General features: G+C 32.5%; 1 protein-coding gene across 2 annotated transcripts in view; it reads left to right on the top strand.

Moving 5' to 3' along the window:
- Positions 1-20038, top strand: part of LOC124354451 (E3 ubiquitin-protein ligase SMURF2) — a 106125-nt gene that overhangs the window by 29850 nt on the left and 56237 nt on the right. The window contains exons 2-4 of one of the 2 annotated variants that reach the window (XM_046804906.1): positions 8089-8127; positions 17773-17881; positions 19237-19370. In XM_046804906.1, the coding sequence (XP_046660862.1) occupies positions 8089-8127; positions 17773-17881; positions 19237-19370 (282 nt within the window). Of the gene's footprint in view, positions 1-8070; positions 8128-17772; positions 17882-19236; positions 19371-20038 lie in introns of both variants that reach the window. The other variant, XM_046804905.1, reaches the window with a different exon arrangement.

The following is a 20038-nucleotide window of genomic DNA, read 5'->3' as shown; positions in this document are numbered from 1 at the left end:
TTATTATTGAAAATTGACAGAGGGAAGCCGGCCGGAAACCGTTGGGGGGGGGGGGCCGCGAAGTACAAGATAGCCTACGGGCGCCAAAAACCTTAATCGGGCCCTGAGTGTCTCCTATTAAAAATAACAAATAATAAAATGTCATCATCCTATTTACAAAATTTACACCTTTTTGCTTTCTATTTTTATAGACATGATGTACAAAGCAAGCTGAATGGAAAATTTTCATGTCTTTCAAATACATGGTTCTTGCTCTCATTCTTCTTTCTTACTTTTATTCACAATTTTTCTTACTATATGCCCAGTAAGTTTGTTCTCCTTAATATCCTAATGGCAATGTTCCTGGTGGATGCCTTGCTACTTGCCATTCATTAGTCCTACCATTCAATTATGAAAACACAAAAATGTTAGTACCTACTCTACAAAAATACTCATCACTACCAAGATTTTATAGAAAAATATAAAAATAATTATATCTCAAAACATATACTGTTAAATTTTTCTTTTTGTTTTATTTATTTATTTATACCGTACTTTGCCCTTACTTAACTAGCTATTGATATAAATAAATAAACGTTTGATTTACAATATTGCTATTGAGTTTATTTGTCACATACAGGGTTTCTTGGATTATACTGCCATGGGCACATAAAACAAATTATATCCAACATAGGAAAAATTGAGATACATGTTAAATTTGAATTTATACAAAAATAGGTTTAAATTTTGAAAAATTTGGAATCATTAATTGGGTAGATCTTACTTGAGTTCAAATCCAGTTTTACTTTGTATGTTCCATTGACACTTATTCATCTTCCAATCATCCTTGTCGGCTTAATGTAGATTTAATACTGGTAGTAGTAATTTTTGCAGATCTGAGAGTTCTGGTTGTCATCCAATATTCAAGTGTTCATCATCTAGTAAATGTCTTTTCTGTTCTTGGATTCAAAAATTGAGATTCACCAATTTAATACAAATAATAAAAGTATTACTGTATTTAATAACTCAAATGTTTATTAACTTTGATAAGAAATGCTTCTTCTCAGTCTCCTATTCATCCATCATTCAAAAGAATAAATTCCATTATTGTAAAGTCACCAGCTGATCTAAATTCACTTTATAACTCCAGGTGTTGTAAACTTACTTTGCATAACAATCTCCTTGATATTAAGATTTAATATATTCTGTGGTATTTGGTCTAAAGAAATTATTTTTTTTTATCTGATGATTCAATTTTACAATAGTTTATGTATATCTATCTTATATGTATGATAATTTGTTTTATGCTAATTTTAACTCTAAAATAGGTTGCTAGTTTTTCTTAATTTTAAAATCTATTGATTTATATATGTTTATTGTAAGTTATCAAAATTGCATGGGTGTATGATCTTCTTCTTGTATGGATTCCTGTGTGTGTGTGTGTGTGTGTGTGCGTGCGTGCGTGCGTGCGTGCGTGCGTGTGTACTTATGTGGTATAAACTCCTAAGTTATTTATTAATCTTTTGTGAACAAGCATAAAATAATATAAACTATTAACTTTTCAAAACAAAACTGTAACAATACCACGGCTATGATCTAATAGAATAGAATAGAATAATTTATTGGCCACAAGATATTTCACACAAATACATAGGCAGGTCAGTATAATTTATAATTGTACTTCACTAGTTAAAGAAGTCATTGTCAGTCCATTGACTCAATAAAAACTCACTTATTGAATAAAATGCATTATTTAACAAGAAATTATATAATTTTGATTTAAAAGAACAGTCTTTTAATTTTTTTCATTTCAATAGGCAATTTATTCATGAATTTAGATGCAATGTGCAGAGGGTTTTTTTCACTTTTGCTAAGTCTATGTGGAGGTAAATTTATTAAATGGCTATTTCTTGTATTGTACGAGTGGATTTCATTTCTGAGCATAATTCTGTCTTCATTTTTTCTAAGATACAACAAGCATTGCATTATATACAGACAAGGTAGAGTGAGAATCCTGAGCTGTACAAAAATATCCCTACAGTGATCAAGCCTACCAGCTCCAGCAATGATACGGATAGCCTTTTTCTGTAGTATAAATACCTCTTCGGCATGGGAGGCTCCACCCCATACAACAAGACCATAGGTAATATGTGATTGGAAAATACCAAAATAGGCAGTGCGGATCCCGTTCTGGTCCAATTCACCACATAAGCGTTTTAAGGCATAAATGCTTCTGCTAAGTTTAATTTTGAGACCAATTATGTGTTGATGCCAACATAATGTTGGATCAAGGGTTAAGCCCAAAAAAGTTGGATTTTCTGTGTGTTGTTCTGGTTTTTCTTTAAGGCCAAAAAAGTTTGTCACTGTTTTATTTGTATTTAATACCAATTCATTAGCAGTCAACCAATTTTGAATGAGATTTTGATTTGATTTAGCATGTGCCAATGCTAGACTGCTACTAGGTTGTTTATTTATGATTGTAGTGTCATCAGCATAGAGGACGACATCCGCAGGTACACATTCACTTAAATCATTGATCATAATAATGAAAAGTATGGGGCCAAGCACTGACCCTTGCGGGACACCACAATTTACATCTAGGCTGCTTGATTCCTTGTTGTTGCTTACTACATATTGTTTGCGATTTTTCAGGTAACTTTGGAAAATTTTTAAGGCAGAGCCTTCAATTTTATAGTGCTGAAGTTTATTTACTAAAAGCTCGTGAGACACACAGTCAAAGGCCTTGCTGAGGTCACAAAAGGTGACCGCAGCAAGTTCCTTTTCTTCAAAGCAGCCTAGAATTTGTTCCACCAATTTTATTAAGGCATTGGCTGTAGAAAGACCTTTTCTAAAACCAAATTGTGAACTACAGATTAACTTGTTAAACTCCATGTAATGCATAAGCTGTTTGCTGATTATAATTTCTATTACCTTAGATAAGACAGGAACAATTGCAATAGGTCTAAAGTTGTTAAGTTGATCTTTTTTAAATAAAACATGTACCACAGCTATGATCTAATAAAACATATACCACAGCTATGATCTAATAAAACATACACCACAGCTATGATCTAATTTTGTTTGGGGTTTATTGCACCATCGTTTTTGGCAATAAACAGAGTCAGTACATTTTATTGCTTTGTAGGAGAAGTAACACCTTCATTTTTTAATTAACTTATTTTTAATTATGTAGTATAATTTAGATCCTATATTTTACTTTTGTTAAAAATAACATAAGAGTACATAGGTTTATCTGTCCTAGTAAAAGAATGATTGAAGAATGATTAACTGTCATTAAAACAAATTAACTTAGCATCAGTTAATTATTCCCAATCTGAGATTGGTTACTCAGTATCCTTACATGACTGTGATGTAGCAGCAGAGTAGTTCTGTAGACAGTGTTATAGAGAGTCACAAATCGTTGATTGGCTCATAGAAGTGTGGTTGTTTGCTCAGCACCCTTACATGATTGTACTTTGTCAGCAGAGCAGTTCTGTTGACAGTGTTACCGGGCGTGACAAATCAGGGATTGACTCGTTGGAAGTTAAAGTTGGTTGATTTAGCATCATTGGATAATTGTGCTGTCATTAGGGCAGTTCTGTAGACAGTGTTATTGATTATCACAGATCGTTGATTGGCTGTTAGAATATAAGAGCTCGTTTTTCCGCACCCCTTCACAGTTGTGCTGTGTGTTCATTTTTTTCTATACAACATTCCAATGAGTAAATCATTTTGAATGAATATTTGGACTAAACATGGTATGCTCTTTTATTGTAATATAATAACAAAGTAATAAACTACTAAACATATAGATGTTTAGCTATTCTTTAGATCATTTGTTAATTTTTTATATAATAACTCTATATAATTTTGGTTTATTGTGTGGTTTTACAATAAAAACGGTTTTCTGTCCATAATTAATATTCCTAAAAATAGAGTAAACTAATTAATTGAAAGTACACAAGAATGAAAATCTCAACGTTTTAACATATTTTATGTAAAATTCATTTGCATTGGAGTCACATTTGAATTAAACCCAAAAATAAATAATATTTGATCCTCTATTGAAATTTTTTAAAATTCAAATTGATTTTAGTTAGATATACAAAATTATTTAATTTGACTTTAAAAATTGAAATGAATCGTATTGCAGTGAATATTCTGCATCATTTGTATAGATTTTAAAATAAATTATAAGACAAAATTAAAAATTTTGTTAATGTACGTGAGTTTTGGTGATGCTTTGTTATTTGTTACCATATGTCTATGGTCAGACAGTTAGTTGGATTCAATGATGGTTGGTGGGTAAAATAAAACCAACAGACTGGAATAACATTTCAGGAAGTTGGGTAAACAGAGAAGATTATAGTGGCAGAGGCGGGACAAAAAATGGCTGAGAGGTGAATGTAGGACATCTGGCCCCTTGTTACCTGCCCTGGTGTCCTATGAGCCTCTCCTCCCTCTAGGTCTTCTTCAATATCCCGCTCATATTCTTTTTAAATTATTTTAACAATACAAAATAGATTTTAGATTTTTGTTATAAAAGATCTATCTAGTTATTTCTTTCAAATATTATTTATATCTCACAACTTTTTATTCTTTAATTTCATTAATCAAGTTTTCATATTTATATTCTCTTTGCTGTGTACCTATCATCCTTTTATCTCTTTATATCTTGACTGCAGATAATTTATGTTTCTTTTTGCCAATTTTGAAATTGTGTGAATTATGGCTTTTTCGTATGGTCTATTTTGTATATAAACACATACTATTTTCCATGTTGTCACAAAATACCATGTACAGTAAGTAATTAATTACCTCATAGTATATGACATGTCAATTTGTTAAGAAGAGAACCTAAATTAAGAAGTAAATAAATAAAATATATAAATAAGACATATAGAATAAAATGTAAACACAAAACAATAAACTTTAAGCATTAATATGAATAAAATATAACTTGTATAGATAACATATTGTAATAAGATTTAAAAATAAAAAGACAGCAAATATAAACAGGATGAAGAAAGATACACAATTTAAATAATTATTAAAAACTTATTGCTTTTCAGACAAGAATTTATTTACACTGTAGAAACACTTTTCCAGCAAAAAGCCCTTCGCTTTATTCTTACAACTCTCCAAACAGTTCTCTAACTTGACATCATTGGGTAAATTGTAATACAAACAAATTACTCCATACTCAGGCAATTTCTCAAAGGCTCGTGTTTTGTGTAAAGTATAAGTAAGAGTACTACTGTGTCTAGTGGAATAATTATGTATATTTGAGAATGAATTGAAATTTGCTATGTTTTACTTGATCATAATCAGTGTCTGGTTATATATAAATTGATGAAAGTGTAAGCAGTTTTAAGTCTCTAAAACTGGGCTTGTGAGATTTATCATTCTTAAGGCAGTTTATTTTACAGATTTTTTTAAATTATGAAAAGCTTGTTTACTTCAACTGAATCACCTCAGAATTCGATGCCATATGTTAGGTACGAATATACATATGCACAGTAAACTGTTAGCAGTGTTTTTGTATCTTGTATCTACTATTGAAGACAGAAAAGAAATCAGATAATATGCCTTACTAAGCTTATTCAATAACAAAAGAACATGCTGTCTCTAAGTAAGACTCCCATCAATGTGAACTCCTAAACAAGTTATAGTTTTTGTTACATTAAATATTACTAAAGGAAGATGTCAGATTTAGAACTATTGTAGTTTCATATTTCTTAGAACAAATGTTTTCAAGAGTCGCATATTGTCTGAGGTCATTAATTTATGATTCTAACCATCCTGATCCACAATCTCAGATACCATGAAAATGCAATTTTTCAAAGAACATTTTATGTTGGACACACTTGAACGCCTTCGGAAGATCACAAAACACAGCAGCAGTAACTGTAAACAATCAAAAGCACTCTCCACTCTAGGGACCATCTCATTAATAGCTGTAAGTATTCCTCTTTCCTTTCGAAACCCAAATGGCAAAGTATGAAAACATTCATTCTCCTCAAGATTACTAGAGAGTTTGTTGAGAACTATTGATACTGGAGGAAGAATAGCAATTGGACAAACGTTATGAAGTTGGGTTGGATCATCTTTTTTTTAAAATTGGTTTTACATAACTGTATTTAAGAGCACTAGGAAAAATCCCAGTTTTGAGAGGAATAAATTAAATAGCTGGCACATTCCATGAGAAGAAATACAAATATTTCATCCCAGCCTGAAGATTTTGTATGTTTTTGCTGCATTAGTGTCTCAAAAACATGTTGTTCAGTCACAGGTTCAATAGTTGTCAGTAGGTTACTAGACCTATTCTGTTTTTGAAGAAAAAAAAGAAGATTGTATAAAATTATGGGACAGCTTAAGTTTACTGGGTACATCCAAGAAAAATAAGTTAAATGCATCAGCAATTTCACTTTGATTACTGTGTAATTTATTATTTATTTGCATTTCAGTAATAGGAGTTTTTTTAAAAGCCTTATTTCTTGTTTTACAATATTCCAAACAGTCTTACTTTTATTTGGTAAGTTTCTGATTTTTGAACTATTGTAGTTAATTTTTGGGGTACTAAACACATTTTTTATAAACGCTTTTATAATTTTCAACATAAGCTTTAAAAATAGGATCGCTAGAGTTTTTACATTGCATGTGCAGTTCCCTCTTCCTAGCTGCTGACACTCGCAAACCAGCTGTGACTCACCCTTTGTCAACTAATTGCTCAAATTTCTTTTTGGAGGAAAAGTTAAAAGCGTGATCAAAATGATGTTTAAAAATTTGCAAGAATATCGTATTTATCTTTTTGGAATCATTATTATGAATATCAGAGACGGGGTACCAGTCGTCATTTGAAAGATGTGATTTAAATGATATAATATTTTCTTTGGAATAATCCTTTTTTTTTATATAAAGTTATATGTTGTGTTGCATGTTCGGGTTGTTTTATAATTTATAAGAACTAGAAGCAGAGCAGAGTGATAAGAAAAACCTTATCAGTAGTGAATGCATTATATGGATGCGGATCAAAGCTGGTTAGAATGTTGTCAATACAGGTACTAGAATATTTCATTACTCTAGTTGGTTTATTAAAATTTAAAAATAAATGACATGAATTTTGTTTGTTAAACCAATCAGCTTTACAATTTCTTTGTTCAGGCGTATTAAAATTAGAGTCACCTGCAACAAGAAATTTTGCTTTATGATCCTTTTTTCTACAAAATTCCATTAAAATACAAAACCGATTGATAAAGAGCATAATACTATTCTTGTTATTGGAATGTTTATTTAACTAAACTATTTAACTTTTAAATAAACAAAACAATAGTTTTAACTTTAGAAATTAGTTCGACAACCACAGCATTCAAATAATAACTCCAGCATTCAAATAATAACTCTCTACTGAACTTGGATGTATCAGATCTTGGCTTAACTTGTAAATTTTTATGAGCAAGCACACAGACTCCCCCCTTGACACATCTCTAAAAAATCCAGTGATTAAGGTAAAATTTTTTGTAAGTAAAAATTATGACGTTCTGAGTTCCAGTCTTCAGAGAGGTAAATAATATCTGGAATTTGAATTAAATTGTCAAGAAAATCAATAAAATCATCTTCTTTTTTATAATTTATAAGTCCATGAATATTGCAATGGAAAATGTTTATATAACAGGGTTTGTGGATTTAGCCTGCTTGCATTACATGACTGCCTACTATTTCTAAAAAAGTTTCACAAGGGTTTTGCTCTAACACCTCACTGGATGGGATATGACCAGGACTATCGGAGCCGAGAGGCTTGGGCAGGACCGCTGCAAAGTTCAGGCGAGACAATCGAGATGTCGCTATTAAGATGTTTGGGGAAGACCATCTTTGGTTTTAGATTTGCATGAATTTGTGCACATGAATGTTTCTATGTTCAATCTTATTTACAAGGTTTAATTAAAGTTATTAATTAATGTAATTATAATGTATTTTCTAGATTGGTATACAGATATTCCGTTATTTTGTTAATTTTTCATATACAAAGTGAGCTATTTTATTTCAGAAGCAATTGTTCTGGGAATAACTAGTTTTATTACTCTTAAGCAGTATTTTGTTCTGTTTCAGTTCTCTGCGCAAGAAATTTAGCCAGAAAAGACCTATTTCGTAAGTTATTTTAAAACTTTTTATTACTTACATATAAGGCTTTTTTATTTAGCATTGTTGTTGTCAATCAGTTTGATTATGACTCAATCCTAGAACTGGCAAAAACTTGCTGTGATTTTTTGAGAATGGATTTTTCTGAATAAACATATCATGCAGTTGTTATTGTATCAAAACATTTACCTCATTAATCGTAGTTTTCCAGAATTATATATACAGATTGTATAACTGATTTCTTTATATAAAACCCCAAGCAAAATATCTATGAAAACATTCTACCAGGCTTTTGAATTAACAATAAAATAGTAGACAATCCAATAGAAGTTTCAAACTACCTGAATGACTTTTTCTCAACAATAGCTGAAAGGACACTTCAAAATAGTAATAACACAAGAATTAATATGTTACCAGAGTCATCAACAACAAATCATATCTTCCAGCTCAGACCAGTTACACAAGACGAAGTCCAAAGAGCCATTGACTCCCTAAAACCGAAAAACTCAGCCGGAGTTGATGAAATATCAGCCAAAGTGATAAAATCTTGTAAATATGAAATGTTATTACCCTTGGCAGACTTAATAAACAAGTCATTCTCACAAGGAGTTTTCCCAGACAAACTGAAAATTGCAAAAGTTTACCCAAACTACAAAACTGGACCAACCACTGAAAGAAATAGCTACAGGCCAATCTCGTTGATCTCAACATTCTCGAAAATCATTGAAAAGGTAGTACTTAACAAACTCCTACTCTACCTTGAACAACACAACATCCTCAATAAACAGCAACAAGGATTCCTGAAAGGCAGATCTACCACCACAGCCATAATTCAGTTAACAGAACACATTTTAGATCAACTAGAAGAAGGTTGCACTGCTACTAGCCTGTTTCTCGACTTTAGTAAGGCTTTCGACTGCCTGAACCATGATCTCCTACTCTTCAAGCTAAGGAACCTGGGTGTGAAAGGGAGAGCAGAACAATGGTTTGCCAGTTACCTTAGTAAAAGAAAACAACTTGTGGAAATAAATTATATAAAAAACAACACAAAATACAAGGCCCATTCCAGAACTGCTTTTTATAGCATTTATATAATATAATAGTAATATAATAATTAAGGTATGTTTAATTGAAATAAATTATGAATAGAACTGTTGCCATCCCAATTAGTTAACAATGATTTCATTGCCACAGGAGAGCAGTGTTCTAAGAAAAACAATCAACTATTTAAAAATGCATAATTAGAAAATTCATCCATAAGTATAGAAGGTATTCTCTTCAAAAATTGTTTAATTTCTTCTCTGATCCTTGGAGAGTGTATAAGTAATGATTGTAATGGATATTATACAAGTGAGCTAGTTAAGGTAGTTAGAGTTAAAGTATATATAGGTACATTTTTTACATTCTTCAAAACTGTTACAGGATTTATTATTTGTTTTAATTTAATTCATTCATCAAACACAAAACGCAGTTTAAAAAACCAATATTTTTTGTGTCTTTCTTTATTGTTGGTAAATTATGTGTTTTTTAAGGTTTTTTTTTAACAAGTTCTCTTTTTATGCTATTGCTCATTGTCATTCCTTCTCAGTAGTGCTTGGAGAGAATGCAGGCAAAAGTCACAGTGCATCTGTAAGAATGGTTTAACTGCTGTGGGGTATCTGTTGTTTTGGTTTTATCATGAAATTGTGTTGTGAAGCTTGCAATTCTATTGATGGAGAGTATTGGGTTCAAATTTTATAAATACAGTGTTGTATAGTAACATTATTTTGTAATCATATTAGTATGTAAGAACATGTAGCCATGATTGTATGTATTATTTAATGTGTACCAATAACTAGAATAGTGTTAGCGTAAGAAGAGTAGATGTTAGATAAGTAATAGATATACAACATTATCATTAACAAATTGTCACTGCTCACACAGCAATCTATAGATCATTAGCACTTTGGACAATGATATGTACAGAGCGATAATCGCTCTTAATGGGTTGTGTTATTTAAGCCCTGCGAGGCGCAGCAGTAATCATCAGTCTCCGCAGACTGCACAGCGAGGAACCGGTTGCGGTAGTAGGCAGAATAGTTAGATGTTGGAATTGTGAAACATAAGTACCACAAAGTATGGTGTTAATAGTTTATTCTCAGTAGTAATTTTATACAGGTGTTTTCATTTTACATGTTGTGAACAGAGTTGTGCCAAGTGACTATTTTCAATAAACTTATTTTAACCCGATGTACCGAGTCATCTCTTGAGTTCCTACTCTTCAAGGTGAACATTGTTACGGGTTATCTTGCCACTCGGGTAGCCCACTAACCGTCCCCGCAACAACAGTGCAACCTCGTTAAGTTCGACTAGCAGGGACTGTGGCCGATCTGACATTACGAAGATTCAGGTTAAACGGAGAATGTTGAAAAAATTAAGAACACCATGTTTAAACAATAAAATATGTGTTTATTGCAGAAAAACTCTTAAAATACACATCTTGATAGAGTATAATTCAGTATTTAATTTGTCTTAAACAAATTTTTTCATTTGAGTTGCGTCAGCTTTGAATGCTGTTTTTGTGCTGTGCTGTCACGCATCCTTTGCAACATGAGAAGTTCAGCTGGTTTAGTTTCTTCTTGTTGTTCGAAATAAACTATTAACTCGCCCAAACGTGATGCTACCTCTGCAGGGCTTATAATTAATTTGACATTAATTCAATTAAGTCAATTAATTAAATTGACAAGCGGCCAAAGTCATTAAAACTGATTTCTATTTTAACAAGCACTGACCACTAAGTTTATTAATTGACTGCTGTAAAAGTAATAACCTTCATTTGCTGCTTCATATTGGGAACCCAACTAAAGGTGTTTTACCACCTGGCAAAAACCACAAATAATATTTTTAACTAAAGAACCGAATCAAACATAAATAAACTTAGGATAGAAAATAAACTTTTTTATTTCCTATCTGAAGTGACCAGGAAATCTGGAATTGATGAGCCCCCGATTATTAAGTCCCCAACACTACTAATGGAGCTTGCTCAACTGAAATCCCAGCAAATAAAAAATGATGGACATTATTAAAGAGCTGGCTGATAAGCTTCAATATTGTCCTAAACATGACCATTAACAACAAAACGAGACTACACCAATAATTCTGAGAAGAGAAACTCAAGCAAAGGTGAACTACAAAGAAGGTAACCGATCCTCTCTTCCCCATCTCACCTGTGCAAATAAGACACTTCACAGACACAAGCAAAACAAAAATTGAGTGTTTCCCTACAAGTCCGTAAAGCTAAAAGAGAACACCATACAATTCTTGAACCAGTTAAGACAACCATGGGAATCGCCGAATCCCAAAACTTCCAAATTCACAATCTTAATCCCTTGTCCGACATTCCACCATTGCAGTTAAATCAGTCAACATTGTCAAACCTGAGAGCAATGAGACGACCACCCATGAACGCAAGAATAAGAGACAAGAATGAAAATCTTTAATCCTTTTTTATAAAAAATATAAACTATTACAAGGGACTGATGACCCTGAATCCCTCCTCTACTTCACAGGAAACTCCAGTAGCTCCCCTTACACTCCCAGACAACCAACTCATTCAGCCCAACTCTTTTTTAGACCATGTGGACTCAGTAAATCATTGTCTATAACAAGACTCAACAATAGATCAGGAAAGCTAATTTTCTTCCACCAATAGACAATGGACAATATGCTTTATTCATAATCTTTGAGATTAGAATGGTATCATTACATAGGTATACAAAAAATAAAATTTGTATTAATTCAGGTCGGTTGAAAAGGTGTTGATTCATCATTTCTCCTCCAGTCCAGGAATTCCTCAATGGAGTAGTAAGGGCGGTGAAGAAGCCAGGTAATCAGTTTTCTCCTGAGCTGCTGTTGTCTTGTGGTGTTTTTGACCTCTTGTGGTAGGATGTTTAGAAATTTTGTTCCGGCATATGTGGGTTGTTTTTCAAAGAGGGTTAGTCGATGGGTGGGAAGTGTATAATTTTGTGCTGTTCTTGTGTTGTAGGAATGTACATCAGCTCCTCTTATCAGGTTTTGTTGACTGGCATAAATAACTGCTTCTAGGATGTACAGAGCTACTGCAGTCAGTAATTTTTGCTGTTTAAAGGCATCTCTACAGGATTCCTGGGGTCCTAATCCTGATAGTATACGGACTGCTTTTTTCTGTAGCACGAGTACCCTTTGCGTGTTAATTTTGGAGGAGCTTCCCCATACATTTATCCCGTATTTGAGGTGGCTTTGAAACAGAGCAAAATAAGCACATCTTACAACTTCCGCACTGGCAATCTGTTTTAGTCTTCTTAGTACATATAATGCCGAGCTAAGTTTTCCACATAATTGGTCAACCTGGTCGTTCCAGGAGAGAGTTTCATCTATGACTTCTCCAAGGTAATTCACACTATCCACCCTTTCGGCCTCCAGCAGTTCCAGTACTTCATCTTTTCTTCTTCCTAATACCAGTGCTGGGTCTTAGTATTGTTAGTACTAGGTCATTTGCTTGACAATACTCTATTGCCAGATTTATTGCTATATAGAACTCTATTTCCTCTTATCCATACTCCATTAAGTTTGAAATTAAGAGTTGCAAATAAAAAGTGCATATGCTGATGGGGGTGTACCGACCACCAGGTTCAAATCTTGACACTACTTCAAGTATTGTCTGAAACTTTTGACAAAGTACTTACTCCAGGTGCTGACAAACTCATTATGGGAGACATAAACATTGACAATCTAGACGAGACTTCAAGAGAATGGACAGCACTAAATGAATTACTTAAGCTGTGTAACATCCACAGATTAGACCTTCCACCCACCAGAATAACATCAACATCTGTATCCTCGTTAGACATGGTATGCACAAACCTAGACCAAGATAGAACAACAGTTGAAGTAACTAATACAAGATTATCAGATCATACAGGACAATTTTGCACACTGATATGCAAAAACAGCCAGGGGGAAATATGTACACTATGAGAAGACATATTACCCATAACAATCTTTTGAGCTTAAAATGTCTACTGTCTAAGGAAAATTGGGACCCTGTCATTAACTCAACAGGGATGGATGAAGCTTACTCTCACTTTGACACTTCACTCTAATTTGCACTTGACTGGACATGCCCTAAGATAAAAACTCAAGAGAAACAAAAAAAAGGGCAAACTAATCAGCTACAGCAGGGAAACTGCAACTCTTAAAGAAGAATTTTAAAAGCACAAGACAAATACCTTCTAACAGGGAGTGAAATTGACAAAGAGACTGCATCAGCCTTGAAGAAAACATATGACCAAAAACTTAAGCAGTCAAGACAAGAAGCCAACGCAAGATATATATACACCAAGCAGACAATAAATCAAAAGCTATATAGAATACCATAAACAATGAAAGACAAAGAAAAACTGAGCCTGAAACCACTAAATTAGAAATACACCTTGACACAGTATTGCTTACAGATACTGAAAAAATTGGTAATTGTTTCAATAAACACTTCTCAGACATAGCAGAAGAAACACTTAAAGCAAATAATATAAACAGTAACCCAGTATCTACCACTTCGTTAGTCCAATCAGCCCCAAGAGAAAACCTAACAACACTACATCCAACTGCTGATGAGATGAGTAGGGTTTTGAGATCTTTAAGATGCTCAACTTCCTCTGGAACTGATGGGATATCAACTAAGATCCTTCAATATTGTGGAACAGAACTAATAGAGCCCCTGGTAGAAATCACAAATATGTCATTGGAAAAAGGCATCTTCCTCTTCTCCCATCAGTTTCAAAACTCATTGAAAAAATCGTACTTATCAAACTAATGGAGTATATAAAAGACAACAAACTATTGACTGACAAGCAGCACGGTTTCATTGCTGGAAAATCTACCACCACTGCTATTGTTGACTTTTTTGAATATATAATTGACAACTTAGAAATCGGTAACACAATCACTAGTTTATACCTTGACCTTAGTAAGGCATTCGATTGCCTTGGGCATGACCTCATACTAACAAAACTTAAAAATCTAGGTATTCAACAAACAGCACTCAAGTGGTTTGCAAGCTACTTCAGGGGACGAACACAAATAGTTGAACTGAAGGAATAACCTGCAGAATCACAAGATCAGTACAGTCCAAGCCTCTACCAGTAAGAAGAGGAGTTCCACAAGGCTCAGTCCCCTCGGACCAGTTTTGTTCATCTTATTTGTAAATGGTTTTCCTCAACATCTAAGAGAATACTGTAACATGATAATGTATGCAGATGACACTGTGCTGCTTTCAGCCAATAGGAATACTGAACAACTAGAAATTGACACTTATATAGCTTTCAGCATGGCCCAGCAATATACAGTTAAAAATGATCTTGTTTTAAATGAGAACAAAACAAAACAAATGTCACTAGGTAATAAAAAGGCACTCATATCTGACCTACCAGGCCTCCAAACAGTCGAAAAATTTAAACACTTGGGTATTACAATTGATAATATGCACTGGAAAGATCACATAAATAGTCTTTGCCTAAAGCTTAGCTCAGCACTGTTTGCATTAAAGAGAATAAAGGCAACCAGTACTCACGAGGCCACTAGAATTGCATACCAAGCACTATTTGAAAGCCACCTACGCTACGGAATAACTGTTTAGGAAAGTTCTTCTGAAATTAATCTTCATAGAGCTCTTATTTTGCAGAAAAAAGCATTTAGAATAATGGCAAACATTTACAAAGACTGGAAACTACTTACAGTAGCTTCAATTTACATCCTGGAAACCATTCTGTACTCCATAACAAAAGACCCTCTGAAACAAAGCCACCTCCACAACCATTACACCAGGCAAGCAGAAGATTATTCAATACCAGTTCACAGAACAGTCTTATTTAAAAAAAAAAAAACCATCATATGCCAGATTGAAACTGTTCAGCAAACTACTATTACATATGAAAGAATATCTGAAGGACCACAATCCAAGAGCCATGAAGAAGACCCCTCAGAGTTGGCTACAAGACATGGCTTTCTACACGCTGGACGAGTTCTTCTCATGGAATGATGAACCTGACTGACTAAAGAATTTTGTTACCGACACTGTAACATATCTTAATGATATTGTTAATAAAGAATATCGTCTATTGTCTATATCTGCGATATTTTCAGTGTTTTCTCAGAATCCTCCCTGTTATCTACATCTTTATCACAAGTCGCAATACATGTAATTATTGAGATCTACTGATAAACAAACATCCGTGTCACACTCGGCAGTCTGGGCGGATGACAAAAAGCTAAAATATTTAAATTTTCCTGAATTGATTCGGGTTACGTAGACATCCGACATAAAAGGGTCCGATTTAACAAGGTTGCACTGTGTATATAATTTTTCACATTTTCATGGCCATGTGAAACGCCATAAGGTATAAGGAAAACATCTTTAAAAATACAATAAAATTAGGCTCAACTTAACTGTTTATAAAAAAGTAAAAAATTAGTTAAAACTGAAATTATTATAAAGCAAATTTTGTTTGCAATGATATGTCTCATATTCTTCATTTAATTAAAAAAAGTCAAAATTATTAAAATCTGTTGGATAGTTATGTTACAACAGCTATTTTTCTAAAAGCTTGCAAATATGAAAATAAATGCCTAGCACATTTGTAGGGGAAGTTCTTTTTTATAATTGTATTAGGTACTATGATGGACTTTGGAACTTGTTTTAGTCACATTTATTATGTAATAAAGATAGCCCATAGCATTATCAGGTGATTAGGAAGAGTTAAAAAAAATACCTGCAATCTCCTGATGAGCTACAATTTTTGGAACTCACTGTGTTTGATAGGCTCATAATTTTTGGAAATTCATAAAACATTTTAATTTTCAACATTTTACTTTCAGCATTGGAAATGTCAGTTTTTTTAATATCAATGTCAATACAAAACACACAACACAATTTGTGCGAATGAGGCACTCAAGTTTCTCCATGTCATTTTTACAGAGTTAATATTTGTTTTTTCAACTATTAAGTTCTTCAGTTTCAGACTACAACTTGTCATACTCAATCTCAAATTTGTAAATATTGTTGTATAATAATTGAATTGTTTTCTTACTTTCTGTCAATTTAATTTGTAATGGTTCAAATTGCATTGAAAGGCTGTGAACATTCTGCAATAATTCTTCATTATATAGTGGATATGAGGAATTGTTTTCATAAGACAGTTGCCTGTGACCAGACTTTCATTTTTGTTTTAAACTTACAAACTCTTTCACATATACAAACATTTCTTCTCAACATCATGTTTATATTATAACGCATTATTCAAGGAAAGTATTTTTTTATTTAATTCCTTTAATTTAGAATTTTGAGAGTTTATTTATCTTTTATGTAACAACAGTTCAGTGCCATTGTCATCGTTAGTTATTTTAGAAATTAAAATTTCAGGAAGGCTGGTGTTGTGAAGCGATTCATTTTATGAATCTAAATCCTTTATTGCTCTTGTACTGATTTTATAAATCTCTTTTTTTATTTATCTGAACTGAAGTCTCCCATCATTTCAGCTTTAGACTTAAGCTTATTTTCCAAAAAATCCATTTTCTAAAGTATGACATTTAAAAAATTCTTCAATACTATGTAAGAGATTCTATTCAGCTATTTGCAGATTTTTGCTTGTTTTCAGATTCCATCAGAAGTTTATTGTACTTCTTTTTAAATTTAAAAAATGTCTTGTTTCAAGTTATTATTTTCATTAAGCAAAATATTTCCTGCTTCAGCAACTGTATGGATAGAAGTGACCAAATCCTGTTTATTATTTTTAGATAAGTTGAGTTGATTTTAACTCTCAAGCTTTTTTCATTTGTCTGGCATTTTTTATTTTTTGGGGTGTTTGGATAAAACAGACTGATTTGGTGAGACAGATTCTTGTACTTCAGTCAAAGCTTTCTGTAGGTCAGGGTTAGAGGCTCCGTTTTCATAAATCTCATTTTCCAGGTCAAATAGTAGTTTGATTTATGCCGTAACATGATAACTTACTGTAGTTTTTAACTTTTCAGTTGTATCAATGTAGGCAAGTTTAAATTACCTTCTTTTGCCTTGACTGCTATACTCTTGACATGTTCCTCCTCAACTGCAAAAAATATGTTATTGAAGCATCTATTGACTTTGCTTTTACATGTTGTAGAGAGTCCAATTCATTTCCTTTTTGTAAGCCATTTGTAAGTTTTTTTTCTTCATGTCTTTATAATCAAACAAGCCTTTCCTGCACAAAAATTATTTGTTCGTGAATTAAAAATTATTCTTTTGCATACCAGTTCTTATGATAATGTTTTCGTTTTAATAGAGCTTGAAATTGTATGAACTTTTAAACAAAACAAATAGTTTTGGTGGTGATTAATGGTAACAGGGCCACCTTGATTTAGGAAAATCCATATGTTCTAGTAGTTTGATGTATATTAGGCTAAAATTAGCTAACTTTTTGGAAAGTATTTTTATCACATATTTGTTACAATAGCTCTCAGAAAATGCATTTCTGGATTTGTTCAAACAATAAAATATCTTATGTTGATTTCAAGAAAATAACCTGAATTCACTGAAATCAATTTTGGAATACTTTTTAGATGAAAATTAATTTAATATTTTGTATCGATACTTCCATTTGATTACAGGTTTGCCTGACCCATTTGCCAAGATCAGTGTGGATGGTTCGGGACAATGCCACAGCACAGATACTTGTAAGGCTACACTGGATCCAAAATGGAACCAATACTATGACTTGTAAGTTATGATAAAAATACCAGCTTGAGGTTTTTTAACTTACAGAAGAATAACTATCTTGAGTTTGGAAGGTATTCATATTATTGGTGAATTCAAAGGATCAGATTTGTATGTAGAGAATCTACAAATAAGTGTTAATCTCTTCACTGGATGAAAATTTCCTTTTGCATGAACCTGTTGTGGAAACGGCTTAAAGATTGAATGTGCAGTATTAATATTTAGTATTTTTCAACATTTCTTTTAAGAATATAAATATGTTACTTATTATTTAGGTTTTAATAAATTTATGTTACGTATGGCAGGGAAATCCTGCCTCGTTTATACCTATGTTGTTGACAACAGTAAGAGAGAAAAAAAACAAAAAGCAATAATTTAATCTCATCTTCATAAGCTGATTTGTATAACATAGATTGTTATGTTAACAGGTTAATTGTGTTTTATTCCATTGATTTAGGATTTCACAAAATACACTTATATGGCTTTTTAGACAAAACAACTTATTTTGTAAATTTTATTTTAGTTTTTATTTTATTTTATTCAAAAAATATATAATTTATAGTTATTGAGCTTAAAATTGTGTAAAATATGTTTTCTCTTCAAAAATAAAAGTTGGATTACAACTAATTACATAAGGTATAGTATAGGATTAAGACAATGGACAGCCTATAGTAAAAAAAAGATTCAATGAATAGTTTTTTAAAGTACAATTCTTTATAGATCCAATTTGAAACTTGAAATGCTCAATGTAAAAATAATAACATTTGTTTAATATGAAATGGAAATACGAAGAATCCTTTCAAAACAATTCTGTTGTAGGTTATAGTATCTTTAAAGAGCAGTAGAAATGTGCTGTATGAGTTTTGATATCTGAAATGTTTAACTGAAAATGTAATTTAAAATACATTGCAAATTCCTTTAATTCAATTGTTTACTTCTTTCATGGTTGTTACCTAAACCCAATACCTAAATTTGGAAGAACTACTTTAATACATTTCTATTGGTTAAAGTAATTTGCATTAATACAAACTTAGCAATAAAATATGATTGTTTTTAGTTCACAAAGTATGAAACGAGATTTTCCCGATCGATTCACAGGATTATATTGTGAATTAATGAATCACTCAGGCAGGGACAGGAGTGTATACTGTACAAGGCAGCAAGACTACTGAACACTGAGCAGGGGTTGAAGTAAGTGTATCAGTGGAAGGCAGTAGATCTCCAACCTGTACTGCTCTCAGTTGTTTTATTGGCAGCAGCTCTGTGAGTGAGGCCTAGCGACACTGGTGCCAACTCAGTCTGTATCAATTCATTGTGTGTGGTTTTTGGTAATGACAGAGAGTGTAACAATGTTGCAGATACATTGGGAAGGGGGATGGCATAACAATCAGTGTATGGAACCACAAGAAGATACACAAGAAACAAGGAGGAGGATTCCTGGGCTGTGTACGGATCATGTCCAATACCATTCAGAGGCTGAAGGACACAGGGTGTAAGTTGATACTCACATCTGTTACAGCTTTGTTTAGCACCATGTTTAACCTTTTCACAGTGTGATGTCTGCAACGCAGTGTTTTAATGATTATTCGCTTTAAGTTATAGGTAAAATATCTTCAAAGGATTTTTGTTTGTGTCAATAAATTTAACTAAAAACTAAAATTTATTTAGCATATTAGGTCTGTTAGAAAAGTATCTGACCTCTCTCTGCTGGCTGAGTATTACACAACTGACTTCAGATCAGTTAATTTAGATGGAAGTGGACCTTCTCCAGATACGTCAGAAATTCGTTGTGGTCTTAGTGAATTATAATGGTCTTTTTCTTAAGTTGAGTTAGCAGAAACTTATCCATTTTGCTTCATAGATATTATTATTTCTATGATACACTAAGTTTGTAGTGACTAGTTTATGAGTGAATCTCGGATGAGAGATTGGATTAGGTGATTCGAAGATTGAGTTGAAAGTGACTCACGACTTGCAGGCTTTCAATGATCAGCAATTTTTATGAACATTGTACAAGTTTGTTTGGTAATCAACAAAAACTATTGACTTTATGAGAGTTAGAAGATCTTGGTATCTTAAAATCTGCAGTTTGTGAAATAAATATACATGAAGGTTGGAAAATAATTTGAAATTTGATAAGTGTTTGTTTTTATGACAATT

This window comes from Homalodisca vitripennis, chromosome 2 (assembly GCF_021130785.1).
Source record: "Homalodisca vitripennis isolate AUS2020 chromosome 2, UT_GWSS_2.1, whole genome shotgun sequence".
NCBI classification, from domain to species: domain Eukaryota; kingdom Metazoa; phylum Arthropoda; class Insecta; order Hemiptera; family Cicadellidae; genus Homalodisca; species Homalodisca vitripennis.
Note: the sequence above shows the minus strand (reverse complement) of the source record. Positions and strands in the feature narration are given on the sequence as shown.